This window comes from Rana temporaria, chromosome 5, assembly GCF_905171775.1.
Source record: "Rana temporaria chromosome 5, aRanTem1.1, whole genome shotgun sequence".
Taxonomy (NCBI): domain Eukaryota; kingdom Metazoa; phylum Chordata; class Amphibia; order Anura; family Ranidae; genus Rana; species Rana temporaria.
Genome location: NC_053493.1, coordinates 91,911,591 through 91,936,191, shown reverse-complemented (window position 1 = coordinate 91,936,191; position 24,601 = coordinate 91,911,591). Strand labels below are relative to the sequence as shown.

General features: G+C 42.3%; 1 protein-coding gene across 3 annotated transcripts in view; it reads right to left on the bottom strand.

The window, feature by feature from the left end:
• The window catches only part of NUP42 (nucleoporin 42), a 100,407-nt gene that overhangs the window by 55,567 nt on the left and 20,239 nt on the right, over positions 1-24,601 (bottom strand). The window contains exons 2-7 of one of the 3 annotated variants that reach the window (XM_040352847.1): positions 20,938-21,193; positions 18,893-18,987; positions 14,629-14,705; positions 12,375-12,461; positions 9,536-9,614; positions 4,843-5,795 (exon numbers count right to left, since the gene is read on the bottom strand). In XM_040352847.1, the coding sequence (XP_040208781.1) occupies positions 4,909-5,795; positions 9,536-9,614; positions 12,375-12,461; positions 14,629-14,705; positions 18,893-18,987; positions 20,938-21,193 (1,481 nt within the window). In that variant the 3' untranslated portion in view covers positions 4,843-4,908. Of the gene's footprint in view, positions 1-4,842; positions 5,796-9,535; positions 9,615-12,374; positions 12,462-14,628; positions 14,706-18,892; positions 18,988-20,937; positions 21,194-24,601 lie in introns of those variants that run through there. The other 2 variants (XM_040352849.1, XM_040352850.1) reach the window with 2 other exon arrangements.

Here is a 24,601-nt window from a genome sequence, read left to right as displayed (position 1 = left end):
TTTGTTTCTGTTATAAAATTTAGCAAATTTCGTATTTTTTCTTCATTCTTTTGCATAAATGTGAAAAATAAAGTTACGCCGAGTAGATACCCAACATGTCACCCTTCAAAATTGCACACGCTCGTGGAATGGCGCCAAACTTTGCTACTTAAAAATCCCCATAGGCAACGTTGCAGGGTATTGTGGGGTATTGCAGAGTAGTGTGGGGTATTGCACAGTATGGGTATGGAGTTATTGCACAGTATGGGGCAGGGATGGCTGAGCAGGGATAGATGGCTGGCTGGATCTGTGACTGCATTTGTCACAGATCCAGCCCACAGCACTCGTGCTGCATCCGCTCTCCCCCCCCCCCTCTCTCCTCACACTGTACCGTTCGGTACAGAGAGGGGAGGGAGGTCATGTGATGACGCCGGTTTGTTTACAAGTGATCGCTCCGTCATTGGACCATGGACGTCCTCCCAGAGTTAAGCAACCGCCTTGTAGACGTATATCGTCTATAGGACGGTTATTAACTGGTTAAAAAAAAAAAAAAAAAAATTGATGGAACATCATGAAAAAATACATAAGGAACCAGTAATAGTACGCTAAATTTCAAAATGACTACTTCACAATAGCCTCCTGTGAATAACTGGCAAACTATAATCTTAAAAATAAAGAAAATCAACATGCACAATAATAAGCAAAAGAACTTTAGACTGCTGAAAAAAATTAAATCAAAAATAATCCGTGCTCCGTGACAGTATTTACAGAAAATTTTGTTGACAGATGATCCCCACCACCTCAGTGTGCAATGCCTGCTTACCTCAATTCAAGACCCCCTTGGGTCTAATGACACTTCCAATAAAAATCCTCACAAAGCTCAGCTTGTGATCAGCTCGTGAATACACAGGTTTTAGCTAATGGCTCCAGGTTTGCAAAACTTCTCCAAACAGTTGATTTCTCCAGGTTCGATTTCTGGTCTGTGCGTCAGCCTGAAGGTGCAACCTCCACCACCACAAGCTTCTTTTTACCCTGCAGGGTATACAGACCCTCAACGTTAGGGAATTTGCATCTCCGTCTCAGTTCCTTAGTAGAAACAGTTGTAGTGGGCATTGATGCAACCTTTCCAATGGAACTGCAGGAAAGCAAGAGGTCATCAGACCTTACGCTCTTGAGATTTCTCTGAGCGAGACCGACCGTTTGGTCTGTAAGGCCGATATTGCCTGAATCATTTGAGACTTTCCTGCTGGAGGAAAACTTTCTGGTTAAAATCAAGCAAAAATCTTATCCTAGATATGTCACCCTCTGGATTTGCATCAAAGAAGACTTTTCTTTGTTTATCCTAATTTTTGATGAGTCTACTGACTGGAATAGTACCAGCTGATTGCAAAAAAGTCAATGTAGCACCAATATTTAAAAAGGGGTCCAAAATACATCCCTGGGAATTACAGACCAGTTAGACCAACATCAATAGTATGTAAGCTCTTGGAGGGGATGATAAGATCTGAACACATAATGGGATGGGCAACTACATGGCAAATTAGGTTCAATTTAGAAAAACGGTGGTAAAAATACGAATGCAATCTATACACTGGGGGGAGAACCTCTGGGGGGAATCTAGGATGCAAACGGACCTGGGGGTCCTAGTAGATGATAGGCTCAGCAATGGCAAGCTTCTGCTAACAAAGCAAACAGAATATTGGCATGCATTAAAAAAGGGGATCAACTCCAGAGATAAAATGATAATTCTCTGGCTCTACAAGACTCTGGTCCGGCCGCACCTAGAGTATGCTGTCCAGTTCTGGGCACCAGTCCTCAGGAAGGATATACTGCAAATAGAGAGAGAACAAAGAAGGGCAACAAAGCTAATAAAGAGTCTGGAGGATATTGGATATGAGGAAAGGTTGCAAGCACTGAACTTTCTCTTCGGAGAAGAGACGCTTGAGAGGGGATATAATTTCAATTTACAAATACCATACTGGTGACCCCACAATAGGAATAAAACAGTTTAGTGGAAGGGAGTTTAACAAGACACGTGGCCACTCATTCATATTTGAAGAAAAAAGGTTTAACCTTAAACTACGTAGAGGGCTCTCTAATGTAAGAGCGGCAAGGATGTGAAATTCCCTTCCACAGGCGGTGGTCTCAAGAAACTATTAGATAAGCACCTGAACAACCACAACATACAGGGATATACAAGGTAATACTGACATATAACCACACACACACAGGTTGGACTTGATGGACTTGTGTCTTTTTTCAACCTCACCTACTATGTAACCAGCCCAGTGACTGTAGGAAGTCCTGTACGTTCTGAAGATCTGCTACAAATTTCTGGTATGACTCTGCCACCACTAGGAGGTCGTGCAGGTAAAGGGATAATAGTTATCCCTTTTAATATTAACGGAGCCAGTGCCTTTACCAACACCTTTGTACAGATTTGTGGGGCTGATGACAGCCCGAAAGGGAAGACTTGGAATTGAAAATGTCCCTATCTTGACAGGTAGTCTCAAGAACTTTGGAAAGCTGTATTATAGGAATGTGAAGATAGGCATCCCTCAAATCCGTAGCCATGAAGCGGTATGGGTAAAGCAGATTTTTGAAAACACTGTTTTTCCATACGAAAACGCTTGTACCCGATTGAGGGGTTTAGAGACTGAAGGTTCAGGATAAGCCGATATTTTCCCTGATGGCTTTCTGATGACAAAAATATGGGGATAAAAGCCCTTGCCTTGACCTGACCGGGGAACTGGGATCAGGACTTTTTGATCTATCAAGTCTCCAATCTAGAGGCCCAGGGCCGTCACTTTTACCCGATCTTGGGGAGGGAAGGTGGCCAATAATTTCTCTGGTGGCCAGGAAGAGAATTCCAGCCTTTACCCATTGGTCACTAGGTCCAGGACCCGCGCTATGGGACCGAAATCACGCGGTCCTGGCCTTTCCCAGGCACTGAGGACAGGAGACAGCAGCAACAACCCACTCCCCCTATGATGGTGCTGCACTGGTGGAAGAGAAGGTAGAAAATGTCCCCCATCCCAACAGGAGCCACGCTCTATTGGAACCAGGTTCCAGGAAACATGTTATCCCCCTGTCCGTCGGAAACACTAATACTGACATGGGGCCTGGAGGACCGCCCTTTTATCCGGTGGGGGTGAACATGTTTCCTGTCCTGGTAGGAGTAGCCCTAGGTCTCATGGGCTGTCCTGGAAGATGCTTGGAGAAATTGTTTTGTATCCTTCTGCTAACCGATACCTTTTAACAATGCGATCCCAACGCTTTGGAAACCCTCTGTGGACCATGGCTTTTGCTGTAGGATGCGACCAAGAAAATGTCAGTAAAGACCTACTAGAACAGCTGAACTTTATTTGTGGTTAATCAGAGGCACTTTAAATGGTGGTAGGTGTGTTCTGACTCCTATTTAACATGAGTTTGAATGTGAACACAGAAACCCGACATTTTAACAGGGGTGTGTAGACTTTTTAGGGCTAGAGGCTAAAATTGGTCCTAAAATAGCTATAAAGGCTTGGGTGGATTTTGATCCTAATGCATTCCCTGCATGAAGATAAAAAAAAAAAAAAGAAAACACCCCATTAACTACCCCCCCCCCCCAAACACTTACCTGTGTATGTCTGGGTGGCCAGGGCTGTCCTGGTTGTAGTCTTTTCTTCCCTCTCTTCCTCTTCTCACAGGCACTTGAGCAGCTGTGAAAACCTTTGGCTTTTGCTCCTGTCAGTCAAACCCTGTGATGAGGGATCAAGGAGCAGGGCCTAGCCGCACTGTCTGTAACTATGGACGCAGGCAGCATGGCTCAGGCGAGCTCCCATAGGAAGAATTTTCCTATGGGGGGCCACAGAGAAAAGGAAGAGCCAAGAATGGCAGCAGGGGACCCCTGAAGAGGAGGTTTGGGGCCGATCTGTGCCAAACCATTGCAAGTATAAGAGTTTTTTTTTTTTTTTTTTTTAATAAAAATAATTGATCTAACCACTTCCCGCCCAAGGTACATCATATGACGTCCTGGACCTTGAGTGGAAATATCTGAATGATGTCTGCAGCGCAGGAGCCAACGGTCACGGCACGGCTACTGAAGAAATGGCACCAGCGGTCTGTTTCTTCAGTGCGCATGCCCCAATGACATCAGCAGCAGCGCATATACTGAATATCTCCTAACCAGTACAAGTTTAGGAGGTTTTCACAGTACCTACAGGTTAGCCTTGGTAAAAGTGGTGTAACAGAGTTTACAACCATTTTAACTAGCTTTTTACATAAATACCCTAGTGTGAATATGTTGGCACTATAATAGGAGGAAAATATACAAAACTTAAGGTGAACTCTAGCCATAGAAACACATTATGTTATACCTGTATCTAGGGTTTAACATGTTGCTAAGCCCCCCCCCCCAAAAAAAAACCAACAGCTTGCCAAGGGTAATTTTCCTCATAGCAGCTGCAGCTTTTGAAATTTGGACGGCTGTGCTGGGTTCTGCCCACATCCACATTTATTTACAGAGATCTAACAGACTTGTAGTTCTCAGTTTGCGGTGATCAGCGCACTCATGGTTTACCGACACTTCCTCCAGCTCTCAACACAAGTCTATACAGACAGAGAGCTGGGAGGAACAGTTTGCTGAAGCCTGACATTGAACTTGCAATCCACTGATCATGGGTATAATGCTTTGCAGGCTTCTGTGGGAAAAATAAATAAATTATAAATTCATATTTGCACATTTTTTTTAAAAGCGAACTTAGCCTTTAAAGTGGTCCTAGCACCAGATATTTTTTCCATTAAAAAATAAAAAAAATAAACTCAACTTGATGTTGACAAATTTACCCTAAGATTTTCAGAAAAAAACAACAAAAAAACAAATTCAAATTTCTGAAAGTATGTTTATTATATAAAATGAACTGCAAACACCTCAACAGGCTTGCTTTGCTATCCCCTCTTTAAAAGATCTGCAGGCGGAGGGCGTAGGGGAATGTTCCCTAGTGAAAACCTCTTGGATTCAAACTGTAAGAGTTCTTTGTCAGAGAGTTCAGACCGTGGTGTAAAAACGGAATTTGTACTGCTGGCTTCTGATGTTGAGCTCACACTTGGTGGATGGCTTACTGACACACCTGATGCTTGCCCAAATATTGAGGCAGTGGCAGAGCTGGCAGCACCTGCTTTGAATAGATCGGACACAGCACTTGTTTTTGCCCCAAATCCTGATGTTACTGTATTGGCAGCAAGACCGCCAAAGCCAGAAGTACTTGGACCACCTCCAAAGCCTGATGTGGCACTTTGCCCAAAACCAGAAGACGCTGTTGTCCCCCCAAAGCCTGAAGTGGCACTTTGCCCAAAACCAGAAGACGCCGTTCCCCCAAATCCTGATGTGGTACTCTGCCCAAAACCAGAGGCCGCTGTTGTCCCCCCAAAGCCCGATGTGGTACTTTGTGCAAAACCAAAAGCCGCTGTTGTCCCTCCAAAGGCCCCTGTGGCGGGAGAAGGTGTACTTGCAGGCAGAGCAGTTGTGGCTGCCCCAAACCCAGAAAAAGCAGATGCTCCAGCACCTGAGGAGGAGGTGGGTGCGAAGGAAAACGTAGAAGCCGAAACTGCCTTTGTGTTGTTGAAGCCAGATGATGCTGCATCAGAAGCCGTCGTTCCTGCAAAAGTAAATGAAGCTGCGGATCCCGTCACTGCATTACTAAAACCGATTGCTGGTTTGTTGGCAAATCCTGAAGCAGTGGGAAAACTGGAAATGGGCCCTGCACTAGGTGCCTGAGAATCCGGCTTGAAGCTGAAACTACTGGCAGACTGAGGTGCACTGCTGGCGGAAGAGCCTGCAAAATAAGAGATTACTGTTAAATCAATGTGAGGCAGTAAAACCGTGGATCAGCTGCCTGCTCTTACCGCCCCCTGGATGCACATTTGAATGAGCTCTTAGAAAACATTCGTACAGACAGGCTATCATGGATTACAGCACTTGGTTAGTTTAATAAAGAAAAACTGAAGTTGAACACAAATTGCTTAATGGGCAGTTTATGGGTAGAAGAGACTATGCTATGCTGCTTTCACTTTGTTTTTTTAGCAAGTTTTTTTCAATTGCACACCGACTATTGCACACGTTAGAAGTTACATTATCAGTAGCTGCCCACTTGCTGAAGGAGGAAGATGGTGGTCCAGAAGAATATTTCCAAAAGCATGGCACCCATTGCAACAGAGTGCCAATGAGGAGCACAGAATAGTCATTGCTGGAAGAGGGTAAACTTGGAGGCAAGTGGGCCATAATGTGCAAGATGCTGTGTATGCTTGCACATTAATCACAAGTGCTTCCAACTACAGCCAAAATCCAGCAGGGTTAGAAAGCTTAAAGTGATAAAGTCAAATTTGTTTTCTTTAAAAATAACCAACACATCATACTTACCTGCTCTATGCAGTGGTTTTGCACTTAGCAGCCCAGATCCTCCTCTTCTTGGGTCCCTCGTTGGCGCTCCTGGCCCCTCCCTCCTGTCGAGGGCCCCCAGAGCAAGCTGCTTGCTATAGGGGCGCTGGAGCCGAGTCACAGCTCTGTATGTCCATTCAGACATGGAGTCACGGTTCGGCCCCACCCCCCTCTTGATTGGCTAACCGACTTCGATTGACAGCAGCGGGAGCTAATGGCACCGCTGCTATGTCGCAGCCAATCAGGAGGAGAGTCCAGGAAGGCTGAGGCACTTGTGCACATCACTGGATAGAGAAACAAAAACAGGCAGCTTGTCTTCAGCAAGCAGAAACAGTCTATCAAAAGCTGGTGCAAAAACAAAGTCAGCTCACCTCCAGTCCACTCATTTAGAAGCTTCAAAAGTTCTTTCACACAGGCGTTAAAATTAGGTGATTGTGTCGCATTTTTATTGCTTCCCAAACGCCTATTAACCACTTAAGGACCAGACCAATATGCTGCCTAAAGACCCAAGGTGTTTTTACAGTTCGGGACTGCGTCGCTTTAACAGACAATTGCGCGGTCGTGCGACGTGGCTCCCAAACAAAATTGGCGTCCTTTTTTCCCCACAAATAGAGCTTTCTTTTGGTGGTATTTTATCACATCTGCGGTTTTTAGTTTTTGCTCTATAAACAAAAGTAGAGCGACAATTTTGAAAAAAAATGCAATATTTTTTGCTTTTTGCTATAATATCCCCCAAAAAAACATATATAAATTTATTATTTTTCCTCAGTTTAGGCCGATACGTATTCGTCTACCTATTTTTGTTAAAAAAATAAAAAAAAAATCCCAATAATCGTTTATCGGTTGGTTTGCGCTAAATTTATAGCGTTTACAAAATAGGGGATAGTTTTATTGCATTTTTATTGTTTTTTACTACCAATGGTGGCGATCAGCGATTTTTTTCGTGACTGCGACATTATGGCGGACACGTCGGACAATTTTGACACATTTTTGGGACCATTGTCATTTTCACAGCAAAAAATGCATTTAAATTGCATTGTTTATTGTGAAAATGACAGTTGCAGTTTGGGAGTTAAACACAGGGGGCGCTGTAACATTTAGGGTTCACCTAGTGTGTGTTTACAACTGTAGGGGGGTGTGGCTGTAGGACTGACATCATCGATCGAGTCTCCCTAATAGAAGGGATCACTCGATCGATGCGCCGCCACAGTGAAGCACGGGGAAGCCATGTTTACATACGGCTCTCCCCGTTCTTCAGCTCCGGGGAGCGATCGCGACGGGGCGGCTATAAACGAATAGCCGCCCCGTCGTCCCGGATCGTTCCCCGAGGGAACCCGACCGCCGCATGTACCGGGGGGGTCCCGATCGGACCCCCGACCCACGTCAAGCAGAGCACGTACAGGTACGTACATGTGCCTGTCCGTGCCATTCTGCTGACGTATATGTACATGAGGAGATCGGCAAGTGGTTAATGCCACACGGAATTGTTACAATAGAGAGCAGATAAAAGTGTTCACATTGCTGCGAGGCAAAAATAACACTGCCTGCAGACAGTTTGGCAGGCGTTGACACTTTTCAACTGCCTCCATTTACTTCTATTGAAACGCACCATAACTTCACTATAAACACGCCTATGGCATTTACAGTGCGGTTGAAAAGGGTAAAAAGGTGATAATTTCCCATTTTGGCCTTAAAAAAACAAAACAAAAAAAACGACTCACAGGGCATCTGAGAAGTGTGGCCTGACGCAACATGAAAGCCTGCACAAAACATCCTATATGCTCATTAACACTATAGGTGCGTTAATGTACTTTTAGGCTGCTTTAAAATTTAATGCAAGTGTGGAGATTACCACAGTTCAGCAAGCGTGTCTGGGCCACAAGCTAGCCCACGTGGCTCACTCAGCAGTGTTCTGCTCTCTCCCTCACAGACAGGTTCCAGCTGTTTCTTCTTCTTTTTCTGGACATGGATGCAGTGGTGTTAACCCCTTCTGAACCAAAGTCTCCATAATCAGGGTTTGAAGATTTTTCCCTCCCAAAACCCAAAGTCACTAATGTGGACTTACCAATCCAGAGTGTATTAAAAAAAGGAGGTCCTATCTTCTCCAGCCAGACTACCCCAGAACCCCTCACCCTGCATGAGTGAGAACCCGATTACTCAACAATGTCTTCAAACTGTCCCCCTTAAAAAGGAACGACAGCCCAAATAGTGGGGAAATATACCTGCTGTCCAGGACCCATCCAGTGCATTTTGTGCAAATTTAAAGGTTGGTTTGTTTAGTTAAGGGCCAGAGATTAGTTTGCACTTAAAGTAGAGGTTCACCCGAAAAGTTAATTTTTAAGATTAGATTGATGCTCATTTTGTCAAGGGGAATCGGGTAGTTTTTTTTTAAATCGAAGCAGTACTTACTGTTTTAGAGAGCGATCTTCTCCGCCGCTTCCGGGTATGGTCTTCGGGACTGGCCGTTCCTATTTGATTGACAGGCTTCCAACGGTCGCATACATCGCGTCACGGTTTTCCGAAAGTAGCCGAACGTAGGCTACGCACTGACGTTCGGCTTCTTTCGGCTACTCGTGACGCGATGTATGCGACCGTCGGAAGCCTGTCAATCAAATAGGAACGCCCAGTCCCGAAGACCATACCCGGAAGCGGCGGAGAAGATCGCTCTCTAAAACGGTAAGTACTGCTTCGATTTAAAAAAAAAAACTACCCGATTCCCCCTTGACAAAATGAGCATCAATCTAATCTTAAAAAAAAAAAAAAATATTCAGGTTTACTCCCGCTTTAAGGATAGATTAGTGAATTGGACTGAAACCTTTTGCACGGAAGGACTAATTTTACAGTGAAATAGTCAAGTTTTCAGGGGTTTATAATTTCCAAAGTTAATTGGAACAGGGTGTTTCTGCATCTAAATCACCATGGCTGTTTAATGAAGCCAAAAACTAAATGGAGTTAAAACTATGGAAATAATGGTGCCATATGGGGTGTCCCCAAGTCAAGCTGATGAGTTTAATCCATCTGATACAGTAATCATGTCTGTGCTGGCCTACTGGTGTTCCCTTTATTGCATCGGTAATCAGTATGAACAGTATCCACATACGAAAATGTATGACTTGCATACCTTTATTGGAAACTTACTTGTAGTGGGAAAGCTAGAGTTTTGTTGTCCTCCAAACATTGGAGCTGAGCTAACTGCAGGCTTGGTGAGCTCATTGATCTGAGGAACAATAGACCAAAAATTAAATAAATAAAATATATATATATATATATATATATATATATATATATATATATATATATATATATATATATATATATATATATATATATATATATATATATATATATATATATATATATATATATATATATATATATATATATATATATATATATATATAAAGGTGCATAAAACAAGGCCTATAATGCACTTCCAGACAGAATTCTCACCGCTCCAGGTGAGCCTCGTGATGATCAGGGGTTGTTGAACCACCAGGGTGCTGGCGATGCGGTAATAGCAAAAAACAAAAGAACAAAAGCTGGACAGCCGCACTCCAAAACTTTCTTTAAAAGAGATGTCTTTTATTTTCAACTGTGCATACAGTCACTGCAAGCCCACAAAAATCAGTATGGCCAACGTTTCGCACTGGCGTCAGTGCTTAGTCATGGCTCATGACTAAGCACTGACGCCAGTGCGAAACGTTGGCCATACTGATTTTTGTGGGCTTGCAGTGACTGTATGCACAGTTGAAAATAAAAGACATCTCTTTTAAAGAAAGTTTTGGAGTGCGGCTGTCCAGCTTTTGTTCTTTTGTTTTTTGCTATAATGCACTTCCGGCGCCAAAGAACAATGTATCAACTGTTCCCAAGTTTAGATATAGGATGTGTAATATTCAAAAAAACATAAAAGGAAATACCTACAAATTGTAATCGGTATTATCCTAACAGCAGCTATTTAAAAATAAATGGAAAGAAACCATTTAAAAATGAATAAAAACAAAGTACCAAAATCTCAGAACTGTAGTTCAAATGATAAACAGCGCTATGAACTGGATAGGTCCAGTTCCGTGTAAGAAATAAAGAAAGAGAAATAAGGTGATGTGGTCGATGATCCTAGAAAAGGTATTAGTGCACCCTACACCAATCCAAAAAATCACCAATAGTGAGTCACTCCCCCCTTCGGGGTGCAGGCTTACCACAAGCAAGAAAATATAGTTTAAAACAATGTTTTCCTCCTAAATCACATCATCATCATTTGACCTCTGTCAAAGTCGTAAGTGACGAAACGCGTCAGGGAGTGTCTACAACGGCGCAACAAGGAAGAGACGTTGCGTTCCACTGCTAACGAGCCAGGTTGGATTACCATATTTGCTTCACAGCACGTGGACGGCCCCTGTGTGTGGAGGACGGCGGTGACAGCGGTGAACCCTTTACTTTCTTTACATGTTCATTTGCAAGTGTTTATCTGTACGGGCATTTTAAAGTGGGATTTCTTCCCGATCTTATCTGGGGGGTACTTGATAAGGCAGTATTACACTATTTAGTGCATTTTTGTCTTTTATGTACCTCTACCGAGATTAACCCCGACAGCTACCTGGAGAAATGATGATGCCATTTAGGAGGAAAACATTGTTTTAAAACTATATTTTCTTGCTTGTGGTAAGCCTGCACCCCGAAGGGAGGAGAAACCCACTATTGGTGATTTTTTGGATTGGTGTAGGGTGCACTAATACCTTTTCTAGGATCATCGACCACATCACCTCATTTCTCTTTCTTCATTTCTTACACGGAGCTGGACCTATGCAGTTCATAGCGCTGTTTATCATTTGAACTACAGTTCTGAGATTTTGAGAGATATATATATATATATATAAGTAAGCGTTTTAATTCTGAATAAAGAGTGACATAAACACACTTGTAAAAGCATAGATACATGCATACACACACTTTTAACACACAAAACAAGTGTACACAAAAACATTTTTAGAGCTGCTTTTTTTGGCTTCAGATGTTTTTTCTACAGTCAAACTCTCCAGCATGTTATCCTTTGTGCCCATGCACACATAGGCTGTTAACTATTTTTGTCTGGGGCATTTTTTGGCTGTAAAAAAACCCCACAACTAGTGGGTTCTGAGAGGAGGTTTTCAGCTGTAAAAACGCTCCAACGTCAAAAGACGCTAAAAAAAAAGGCTCACCAGTGTTTTTAATCCATTAAAAAAAAGTAAAAACCGCTAAACGCTGAAAAACTCACTGCAAAGCTACTGGCATTTTTTATAACATTATTATAACGTCCAGTCTGCACGAGGCCTTAGTCTGAAGCTTTCCCTCACAGTACTCGGTTTTCCTTAGTCTTCTGAGTTAAAGGACACCCAGTGTATATCTGGAGTCTCAGAGACTGAGGAGATCCTGTTTGCTCAGGGTGGCGTAATCATGATGGCCTGCATTTACTATGTAGTGATGCAGAGCACAGCACCGAACTCATTACATCGGTGCCATTTGAAGACCACCCATCTCCAAATGAAGACTGAAGAAGACCAATCGCATCACCAGACTAGCCCAACGACTTTGGATAAAGGCAAGTATAAAATTAAAATAACAAAAGCATAAAATACCGATGGTAGAGCCTCCAGGCAGCTGAGCCCAGAGTTGTGCTTTACAGGAAAAAAAAAAAAAAAGTCCACCTTCGGGAACATGCAACATGTTCCCACTCCTGCAGCTCCCCCCCCAGCCAGTGACAGCATGCCGGGGGTCTACTCCCTGCACCCGCTGTCACAATTTAAAAACAGTGTATGAATACTCAGGATGTGTCCTGTACTGAATATTACAATAAAGTACACCAGTCATAGGATAATTTAATTCATTATATCAGTGACGTCTCGAACTGATAAAGATTCCATGAGTGAAAAAATAAAAAAATTCCGTTGTTTAGCAGTAAAAAAAGAGAAAAAGACAACAAATACAATTTTTATTTATTTACCAGTGCAGTTTGAGCTGAAATATTTGCGTTCTTAATCGCATGTACCCTCTGTTTCCACTGGGTGGCAAGTTGCTGCACCGAATTCACCTATCGAGAAAAAACAAACAGATAAAGGCTTTGCAAATACCAGTGTACACTAAAACAGCAACAACAAAAACAACACCCTCACATTCATATAATAGAAAGGTAGCTGAAAAGATTGCTCCCCTAGTGAAACCTTTTGAAGTTTTAAAGAAAAAGAAAAATATTTAGAATTTCTGTAGTGGAAAAACTCTGACTAACCATGAGAAAATATTAGAACCTCCACCGTAATTTTTACTGCTCTTTGGGCCTTTTAGATTTTACCCCACTTAAGCAGCCCATAGATCATACAGTTTTTTTTGCATTCAACAAGAAAGCTGAACGGAAAAAAAAAAAACACAACAACTGAGTATGTGGATGGGGGAATCCTCCTCACCGAGTTATTGTATTCTGACAGTGGGCAGTTTTTTCTTTCGTCAGAATACACCGATCAGTGCTGGCTGTTGATTGAGTGGGCAAAATCCAATAGGCTGGTTGTACAGCCTGGCTGCCCATACATGGATCGAAATTCGCCCCGTTCCTCCTGAAACATCCGAATTTTGATCCATGTATGGCCAGCTTTTACTGTCCCTGTGACACCGGTTTCCCCAGACAGGATATAAGAGAGAATCTCTAACAATAGTAAAGAAAGGCAATGCTAGAAATCCTTAACTTTTTTTTTTTTTTTATTATTATTATTATTATTGCTGTGTCCAGATTTTTCCTTACTCTGGTGAAAGCATTGTCACAGGAACAGTCATTAAAGGGGTTGTAACAATTTTTTTTTTTCCTAAATAGCTTCCTTTACCTTAGTGCAGTCCTCCTTCACTTACCTCATCCTTCCATTTTGCTTTTGAATGTCTTTATTTCTTCTGAGAAATCCTCACTTCCTGTTCTTCTGTCTGTACCTCCACACAGTAATGCAAGGCTTTCTTCCTGGTGTGGAGTGTTGTGCTCGCCCCCTCCGCTGGACTACAGGAGAGTCAGGACGCTCTCTAAGTTGCAGATAGAGAAAGGAGCTGTGTGTTAGTGGGTGTCCTGACTCTCCTGTAGTCCAAGGGAGGGAGCGAGCATGACACTACACACCAGGGAGAAAGCCTCGCATTACTGTGTGGAGTTACAGACAGAAGAACAGGAAGTGAGGATTTCTCAGAAGAAATAAGGACATTTAAAGCAAAATGGAAGGATGGAGGTAAGTGAAGGAGGACTGCACCAAGGTAAAGGAAGCCATTTAGGGAAAAAAAAAAAAAATTGTACCTTTACAACCCCTTTAAGAAAAGTCTCTCTAATAGCATCCCAGAAAGCAGTTAAAGCCCACAAGGGATTCTAATCCTAATACACTGACCAAAATGACACAAAAACTGTTTTGGCTAACAAAAAAATACATTCAGCTTTGGGCTGATGTTGAGGCAATGTGTGATGAGATCTGAATTCTCGGCTCTCCCCACCCACCAAAGCTGGTATAAAGGTTTCTCACTATAGGGATTTCATCTATATATTTTTTAGGTTACAGAGGTTGCAGGTCAGATAGCATTTGTGTTATATTGTAACAAATAACTTTGTCACCTGTAAGATACATGCTCTGCCAAAGTCAAAGTACGTTTACATTTTTGTAATTACATGTACAAGTCACATTTAAGGCCTGTTCACACCAGGAGCAGTGGACTGTATTGGGCGGTTATTCAAGCGCAGTCTCACTACTAGCCAAAGCCAAATGCCTTGTATCCTGCCTGGCCAAATTACACCATTGCATGCATTACTTTTTTTCCAAATGCAGTACAATGCAGTCCACCAAATCTCACTGCGGCCAACCGAACAAGATGAACTGTCACTGTGGGGGAAGATTTACATGGGAGTCCTGTGCGTCTTCTTGTCTGTTTCAGCCAAAAATTCAGACCGAATTTGGACGTGAAGCGGTGAACATGGACGCACTGGAACCCTGCTGTGAGCCGCTCCGTACGGTAGTGTGAACCCAGCCTTAATATATTTCCCCCTTATGTGACATTCCATTAAAGTTTATTTTTTTTTTTTTTATGAAAAGTAGGGGAGGGTAATGGGGTGTTTAAAACCATCCGACCTACCACACACCAGCGGCTTCATTCACTGGTGTGAACAAGACCTTAGGAGATATAAACAAAGATATCCCTCTGTAAAAAAAAAATCCACTCTAATCTGCCAAAATTAGGACAATTACATAGTTCTGCATATTTCCAGAATCCCGTGCTGTATAAAATTCCAGGCGCAATTCTTCTGGTGAAATATCTGCAAACCCTGGAACATACAAAACATAAAAACACTGAACATAAACGATAAAATAAAAAATATAATAAAAACACAATAAAAAACCCTAATATATACAACACTTCATAAACATGAATGTAAATGGATGAAATATCCGGGCTCAGTTTAAAATATATCAAGCAGCAGCTGAACACCTGAATACTCGGCACAAAGTCAAAATGGATAAAAAACAAGTGCAGTGCTTATAAAACATGCATCAATATTCCTGTATCGATAAAGTGCAAATGTGCAGAAAAATGCAACTACATAAAATTAACCACTTCCCGCCCGGTCAATAGGAGATTGACGTCCGGGAAGTGGTTGTGAAATCCTGACTGGACGTCTATGGACGTCCTGCAAGATTTCGTGGGGGCTCGCAGCGCGGCGATCGGTGATGCGGGGTGTCAGTCTTTACCACGTGATCAGCCGTGTCCAATCACGATGTAGAGCACAAATAGATATTAAAAAAATAAAAATGTAATCTATGCCAATCAGTGCCCACAGTGACTGGCAACATGGGCACTGACTGTGCCCAGCAATGCCATCAGAACCACCCCTCAGTGTCACCCAGTGTCCATCAGAGCCACCCAGTGTCCATCAGAGCCACCCAGTGTCCATCAGAGCCACCCAGTGTCCATCAGAGCCACCCAGTGTCCATCTATGCCCAGTGCCCGCCCATCAGTGCCGCCCATGAGTGTCCATCAGTGCAGCATACCAGCGCCGCCCACCAGTGCCATCTCATCGGTGTCCATAATTGAAGAAAAAAAACTTACTTAAAAAAAATGAACAGAAAAAAAAAACATTTTTTTCAAAAATTTTCGTTTTTTTAGTTGTTGCGCAACAAATAAAAAAAATCGCAGAGGTGATCAAATACTAACCAAAAGAAAGCTCTATCTGTGGGAACAAAATGATAAAAATTTCATTTGGGTACAGTGTAGCACGACCGCGCAATTGTCATTCAAATTGCGACAGTGCTGAAAGCTGAAAATTGGCTTGGGCGGGAAGGTGCGTAAGTGCCTGGTATGGAAGTGGTTAAACATGCATATATCAAGTAATGTGTAAACAAAACCATCAAGATGCAACAATTGCAATAATAAAAAGTAACGTGTGACAAAAAGCCCATATGAGTGACTAAAAATCCTTGTGGAAATAAGGTGACTTGGTACAAATGCTTGACCTTGTGAGAACCGTCACCCCAGTGAGATGAAAGTTTTATCGCATATGCAATCGCTTCTACGCGTCTGTCGAGTATTTTTTTTTTTATACAAACGCTGCACTTTTTTATCCACTTCATAAACATGGATAGAAACGATCTGAGTGACTCTAAAGCAGTGGTTCTTAACCTGGGTTTGATCGAAACCCAGGGGTTCGGCGGAGGTCACACAGAACCGCCGGTACAAGGCAGGGGCGGACGGGTGCCCTGGGCGATACCATTTCGTATAGAAGGGGGGGCGCAGCCACATTTGCTAATTTTTGCTTCCAAATCCGCATGCTTCATTTAAAGTCCCAACTCCTCTTCTTCATACTGATAGGGATGGAGGCAATTTGACATAAATGTCCTAGGCCTCACACAAAGTCCGGAAAAAAAAACAAGGGGTTCAATTAAAAATGATTATAGAAGCATATACTGCAGATAATGGGTCGCTGGTGTCCCAAAAGAAAGGAGGTGGTCACAGATGGATGTTCTATCCCTACATGTTTTGCCACGGTTGGCTTCCACAGGGGATGGTTTGGGACCACAAGAATATATAACCCAGCTCTCCACCAATCCCAAATCAGGAGACGATCAAATGAGATGCCCCCCAAGAAAGCGTATGATGTGACCCCAGACAGGGGTCAGGCGGGAAGGGGGCGTGCCCAACCACAGGGGGTAAGTAGAGACCCGGCTATAATTAAGTTCTATGGTACAAAGTTAATGGTTCAGGAGCGACAGGAAAAACGTCCCAACGTTCCACTAGAAAATCTTTATTCACTGCGCAAGATAAATGAGTAGTATAGTCGCCCCTGTCCTTCAGCCGGCTCATTTATCACCTGTGGCGAAACATGTAGGGATAGAACATCCATCTGTGACCACCTCCTTTCTGTTGGGACACCAGCGACCTATTATCTGTAGTATATGCGTCTATAATTGTTTTTAAATTGAACCCCTTGGCCTGGATTCACAAAGCACTTACGCCGACGTATCTCGAGATACGCCGCGCAAGTGTAAAAATGCGCCATGCCCATAAACTCAGATACGCCTGAAAATAGGCTTCATCCGACCAACGTAACTTTCCTACGCCGGCGTATCTTAGGTGCATATTTACGCTGGGCGCATTTGCCGCTCCCATGGATTTTCTATGCGCATATGCAAATGAGGGCGATACGCCGATTCACAAACGTACTTGCGCCCCGCGCATAATACACACGGTTTGCGTAAGTCGTACGTCCGGCGTAGTTAAGCCCCATATATGAGGCGCAAGTCATGCTAAGGTATGGACCAGGGAACACAGCCGTCGTATTTTACGTCGTTTAGGTAGTACGTGAATAGGGCTGGGCATAGGTTACGTACACGTTGTAGGCAGTGATTCGACGTATCTTAGGCAGTTGTTTCGACGTGATTCTGAGCATGCGCACTGGGATGCGGCCACGGGACGGCGCATGCGCCGTTCGTTTTAAGTACTTCTATGGCGCTTTGCCCATCATTAGCATGGGGTCACGCCTCATTAGCATGCCTCACGCCCACTTCCACCTACGCTGGAATACGCAGAGGAAACCCAGCGTAGATTTGAGAGCAAGTGCATTGTGAATACTGTGCTTGCCTCTCTGCGCTGCGTCGGCGTAGCGTATATTCGATACGCTACGCCGGCATAAATATGTGCCAATGTATGTGAATCCGGGCCCTTGTCTTTTTTTGTATGAATAACGAAACTTTTATATACTTTTCTATGTATTAATTATTTCACGCACCGCTATAATCCCAATTTTTCTTCTCTGTTATGCTTCATAAACATATTTTTTATTTAAATACAAATGGAAAAAAAAAAAATAGAAAAGCAATCTTAGTAAGTCCTTGTAATTGATTCGTAACATTGTTTCAAAGGGGTCAACTTCCCTAAAGTGGGGTACACACTATAAGAAAAATCGGGGAACGAACATCCAAGTTTCCTCATTGTTTCACAGCAAATTGAAAAAGATGAATGAAAATTCATACGAAAATTCTCATACGACAAAGGCTTTTTTTGTTGTTTATTGTTTCTGATCATGCGCAGTGTTTCTTTTGTGATTTTACTTGTACAAAAACGGTACACATTAAAAACAAAAATCATAAGTTCGGATCCCATACGAGAAAAATGTTGGCGCTTGTTCCTTTGGGAATCTTGGTACGAAAATGTTGAATCTGCTGTCGATAGTTGTGTACACACTATACGAAAATTCTTTAGACGAAAGATGTTCGCCTGATTTTCCTTTTAGTGTGTAGGAACCTTAACACAAGACTATGCCTCCTCTCCTTGTGCCTATTCCTACCCACCATTCTGCTGTCCATTGAAAGAAGCCTTTTTGGCTACTGAGGGCTTAGCTCCAAACCAAGTCTTTAGAAACAAAGTAAAACAGCCGCGGCGTATATGCAGAATCAACTTGGTCTTCAGTCGTTCTGAATGAATGAAGGCCTAGGTCATTCAGCAAATGCACTGTTGCATAAATGACTTGTTCTGTGCCGACATGTAAACAGTGCCTGCTGATTATGCGCCATTGTTTGCATGTCAGCGCACAAAGTCTATTGCGCTACAGACATGTGAACATTAGCACGAGAGTTTACACCCATACAACATGAAATATGGTCCGAATGCAAGACTGTGTCATGAACCCTGGTTTCCTTGGCTTACAGAGATAAATGCTGCGAAACAAAATGGAGTAGTGTGAATGGACCTATACCATACTGCTGTCTGCAGATCCACATAAATTACAGGTCTGAATGCCGCAAATTGTACGCCTGTGTGCAGGAGCCCTTAGAGGGCCCAATGGAAGAGGCTATCTGCAAGTTAAAATAGTAATGGCATTTTATGTATCAGTTTAGGCATACTGTGAACAGGGATTACTTAGTCAGTAAATCAAAATGAAATCAGCTTTATGAGTAAACAATCAGTTTCTTTCATCATAAAAAAATAAAACTCAAGCATTATATAGTAAAGGAATACCTGTTGCATTACTTGTATCCTTGCTGACACAATAAGCAGAGAAAATCCATTGCCCAGATGATTCCCAGGCATCCAAGTCACGTTTTATATCCTCACTGCATTAAGAAAAATTAGTGATTTATTACGTTACCTATTATTAATCCAATCCTCCCTTCAACCCTGACAGTTAAAGGACATACGGTGCCACTACTACAAGATTTAGGTCTCTAGACCATCAATAAAAATGTCCTCATCATAGCTCAATCTAAAGTGATCATGTGAATCAAACAAGCCCATTAGAAAAAAAAAGGGAAAGGTCAATAAAGCACAATTAAATAAATATAAAATATAGTCACTTTTCCAATAACACTGACTGGTAAGGGGTTAACATCAAGGCCAATCAAAGGGGTTATTCGTGTGCCTAACCTGTGGTTTACTATACTGTGTGATGTTCTTTTACTAGGAGGAAGAGATGAAATTTATTCCCTGCTGTCAGAATGGCGATCCGCCTTGTTTACATAGACAGTTCGCAGTTCTTTCTCTCTGCTCGATGATCGTCAGGTTCCAGGGGGACATCAAGTACCTGGCACCTGCGGACTGGCTTCTGCAATGACAGTGTAAGCGACCCACTGGCCATGCGCGTCCCCCACCTGGAAGGTTTTGGAACACACATACATACATTATATATATATATATATAGATAGTGTGTGTATGTATAACAAAACCCTGTCCACAGGCCTCCAACCCATGTCTGCTTTAGCTGAAACAAAAAAAAACCTTAAACTTTAACCTCTACCTGTCCGCACTATAGCAGTTTTACCGCTACAGGGGGGGCTGCTGTGCACCTGTGTGATAGATATATATATATACACACATACACACACACACATACACACACACATACATATACATACACACACACGCACGCACAGCTTCCCCCCGTAGCAGTAGAACTGCTATAATGCGGACAGGAAGTGGTTAATAACCTAGTAAAATGTATGGTGAATATGTGTAAAACACCATTATTAACAGCAATCAATCAGCCTCTATATTATTACGCTCAGGTCAGTAAATAGTGAAACAGTACTGGTTGTAGTCTGCAGGTGATCAAAAATATGGCAGGGCCCACCTGAGGCTACTCCCACCTATTCATAATTAAAGCAGTTTTCAGTAATTTTTGGAAAAATTCTAAATCAGCAGCTACAAAAACTGTAGCTACTGACTTTTAATAATAGGACTCTCACCTGTCCCAGGATCCAGTGATGCCCTCACCTGGCCGGTTTTCTCACCGGGCCTCAGTACCCATTGCTGGCATACTAACCGTGGGCAGCCGGATGGGATTGATTTTGGCTTCATGGTCCTGCAGCTTTCTGGGACCTGTGATGTGTCCCAGAGGGCAGCAGTGGAAAGAGGGGGAGCTCAGATTGCCATGGTGATAGCAAATGGTAAGGGGGGGGGGGATGGAGAAGAAGTGGAACTTCCCCTTTAGGGAAAAGTGACATTTTAGGGTGACACTAAAAACTATTTATTTATTTTTAAAGAAAGGAAAATTATATTCAAGTATGATTTTGTAACTCAAAAATATACCTTCTATTACTCTCATCCTCCTCCAATTTTTTTTTTTTTTCTGCTGTGATCAGATTTCTTGGGGTGACTACGCTTGTTCTCCATGGTACCACTGTATGTAGAAATGTGGCCACTCTCTCTTGCTCGTCCCTGAGATGGACGAGGGCCTATGGGATTTGTAGTGGGCATAGAGAAGAGCACCTGACAGCACCTAGCATGCACTACTTGTTCCAAACAAATGGAAGCGAGAGGCAAAAGGAAAGGTTTGGGATCTCAGAGGGCTTTACAAGGAGGCAGAAAAAACACAGTAAGAAACGATTTCATGAAAACCACTACAAGGCCATTAAGTAGTGGATGTGTTTGAACCGTTTTTGGAGTATAAGGAAATCGTTTAGTGTCCCTTCACTAAGTAGATCATCATCAGGTCACCCTGCTGCAGTCATTAGCAAAAATAAAATTAATGCGCACCAACAAAGAGAATAAACAGTCAAGTTACTCACAAGAGGCTTCCATCCTTGTCTGAGTGTGTGTCTTTGGAAAAATCCTGGGAGGGCAGATTAGAATACCGATTTTGATTTTGATTAGAGAAGGATCCTGCAGAGGAGCCGGAATTGTAATGTCTGCTTCTATTATCATGGGAATCAGAATGCTGTGCATATGATGTCTGGCTGTTATCCCTGGACCATGTCGTAGACTTGGAAACATTAGAAGGCTGTACATATCTCTGGTTGGGGGATGTCCATGTTCTGGAACCAGCTTTAAAAAAGAGAAAATAGAATATATTAAACCTGTGCCTGTGACCAAAACTAGGATTTGTATGCACAGAGTTCCTCCATAGCCACACAGAATTACAAAACCATATACAAGCGCATCTTTGGGTTACCAACTCCATAGTACAGGTAGAGTTCAGAGCCCAAAACAAGGGAGATTGTCACAGTCCCCAATCTAAAAAGTGTGCCCAAGAAACATGAAGCATCCCCTAACACTAAGTATCCCTGTCGCCTCGTTGCAAAAATTAAAACGTGGCCATCTATAAAAAAGAAAATACACAAGATAGATCCTCTGCACACTCAACTGTGTGGGCATAGACAGGTGGCCATCCCGTGTGGTTGTGGGTATATGGTACAAATCACTAAAAATACATGGCTGACCAGATAAAATGTACTTTGTGGGAAAAACATTCAATTCTATAGAAGGACCCAAAACAGTTGTGAAGAGCCCACAAGGCCCATATAATGAACAGGAAGCAGGAGCCAATAAACTCTTTATTAAAGTGGATCTCTATTGCATCTGAGCACCACAAACCAAAAACGCCATTTCATTCATTTTTATTTTGCTGAGAAATCACTTGGTATAACACACCTCTAGAATTTCTGGCCATGGCCATCTTCCGTAAGGGCAGATGATTTATATAACATTTATTTCCTTGAATCCATCTGCCCTTAGCTCAAGCATGCATTCAGGAAAATGTGCTTAGCTGAGAATACCCCTCCTCCCCTCCTGGGATGTATGACATCATTTGCCTAGGCAAGAAACCAGGAAAAAAATCAAAATGTAAAAGGAAAAAAAAAAAAAAAAAAAGTTCAAATATATAAATATAACATAGTTTCCTATCCATTTACGAATGCTAGCCGCATAAGTATTACAGAAAAAAATAAAAATACAAAAAAAGTCAATATTGATTGGGAGAGTGAAGTTACGCTTTAAAGTGGCTGTAAACCCCAGACATGAAATATGAACAGTATATAGAAAAAATAGTGCAGCGCAAAACCAAAAATAAATAATTAAGTGAAAATCAATAAAGTCCAAAGGATTGGGAATCCAATCAGATACTTCCAAGGATTCTTCATCACGTGAGATTGAACACACCAAAACTTATAAGTGATCCCTCCACCAGTGAAAGATGGGTACTCTCACCTCAGCATTAGACCACTGTGTTACCAGATGGTCAGTAAAGCAGGTATGCCAACAAAGCAGGCCGGACAGCAAGATGGTAATTCAGTTTCTTAAATATCAGCCATACACATGGATCCAGACATGGAAAAAGAAATCACAGATCTAAGAGCTTCCGCTGGACATTGAATAATTTAATAGTCTATAAAAACTCAGGCTACTCACATTTAGCCAAATAACATCAGGCATAGAAATAAAACCAGGGCATCAAATCAGACGGTTAACATGATCACACGATCGGATCGGACGGTTAGGCTCTTCAGGACGGCAGCGAGCGACAGAGATTCAGGCTCCTATCCCCCGGACGCGTTGCTACGTTACAACTTCCTCAGCAGGGCGGAGCCTGAAACGTCACGCGCTGGCCTATAAATAAGATGCCGTTACCTCGGTAACGATCCTAACAAGACGTGAACACGCTGAGCGGCACGTACCGTGTCACCCCTAGTTCATGGATAACTTTAAAAACAGTAAAACGAGGTGAACAAATAGCATCAATAATAAGACAAACTCTCGCCATCTTGTGGTCAAAGAGTAAATTACAGGAATAGCTCCTATTTATTTATGTCAATTAATAGCCGCTCGGTACCGTCCTTAGAGCCACTTACAATAATGCTAAAACAATATAAACATATTGCACATCTAAGTGTGCATAATGATATAAAATAAATTAAGTATACAACATAATTTTAATATATTTATTTTAATTTAGTAAGTTAATATTACAAAGAAAAAATTCATACAGAAATACATATAAAAACATCCCAATCCCCCAGTAAATTGATAAAAACTATTTATTAGAAATAAAACAATTTAAATCAAAGTCGACATTTAATCCTTCAGGGGTAAGAACTTTAGCCTCAAAAATCCAAAAGGATTCTCTTTGGCTGATGTGTCGGATATAGTTACCTCCTCTCCAGTGTCTCGCTCTAAGCCCCAAAATTTTAGACATCTCGGATTTCTATCGTGACACTGTCGAAAATGTCTAGAAACACCGACAACGTAGTCCCCTTTTGATATTATTCTCATGTTCACTGACTAACGGCCAAAGGTCGTGAGGTGCCGCCTATATACTGGAGTCCACAATCGCACTCCAGCATATAGACCACACCCACTGTGTTGCACGTGATCAGATTTTTTATGGTATATGATTTTTTCGTAGAAAAAGAGGTAAAATCTTTACGTTTTTTCTGGTTGAACTTACATTGTTTACAGGCCTGGCATCGCCCACAGGCATAAAAACCAGACAAAAAAGAAAAAATCCTGCTCTCCTTGAACACTATTACCCCAGGGGCCACAATGTCTCTCAAAGAGGGGGCCTTCCTGTAAATGAAAAGGGGGCGTGGAGGAAGTATCGTCCCTAGGATCTTATCGTTTTTCAAAACCTCCCAATGTTTGATTATTTTTTCAAATTGTCGGTGCTGAATGTTATAATCAAGGACTATTTTGCATTCAAATTTTCCTTCATTGTTACCCCGCTTGTTTGAATCAGAAATGAGGTCGGCTCTATTTAGGGTACCAACTCTGAACACTTCATTTACAATTGTGTCCCTATTGTACCCCTTTTGATGGAATCTTGCAGCCAAAATCTTGGACTGTGCAAAGAAATCTGTATCAGAGGTACAATTCCGTCTGAGATGTATGAATTGTCCTATGGGTATATTGCACAGCCAGTTACGGTGGTGACAACTTCCTAAGGGAATGTACCTATTCCTGTCAGAAGGTTTGAAATGATTCCTAGTATTGAAACAATCCCCTTCCTTGAAAATTTCCAAATCAAGAAATACCATCTTTTCGGCATCTATGTTCCACGTGAGAGAGATATTCTGGGTGTTGTTATTACCCATTGTTATAATGGGGGAGTGTCTTTTCAGTGGTGCTACTACGGTGCATAACTAGGTTATCACATGGGACACAATTGCTTTTTTTCTTTTGTGTTGTTATTCAACCTTACCATAAATTCCTCTAGGCTAGACCTATCCCCCTCCCAAACCATGACGAGATCGTCGATATAACGTCTATAACACTTAAGTTGTTCGGTGGGGGGGTCTCTGAAGATATTCTCTTCTTCCCATAGCGCCATGAACAAGTTGGCGACGCTGGGGGCAAATTTGGCTCCCATAGCGACGCCCATTACTTGTAAATAAAAAACCTTCCATCATACCAGAAAGAGTTTTTTGTCAGGCAAAATTCTAGACATTGAAGAAGAAATTT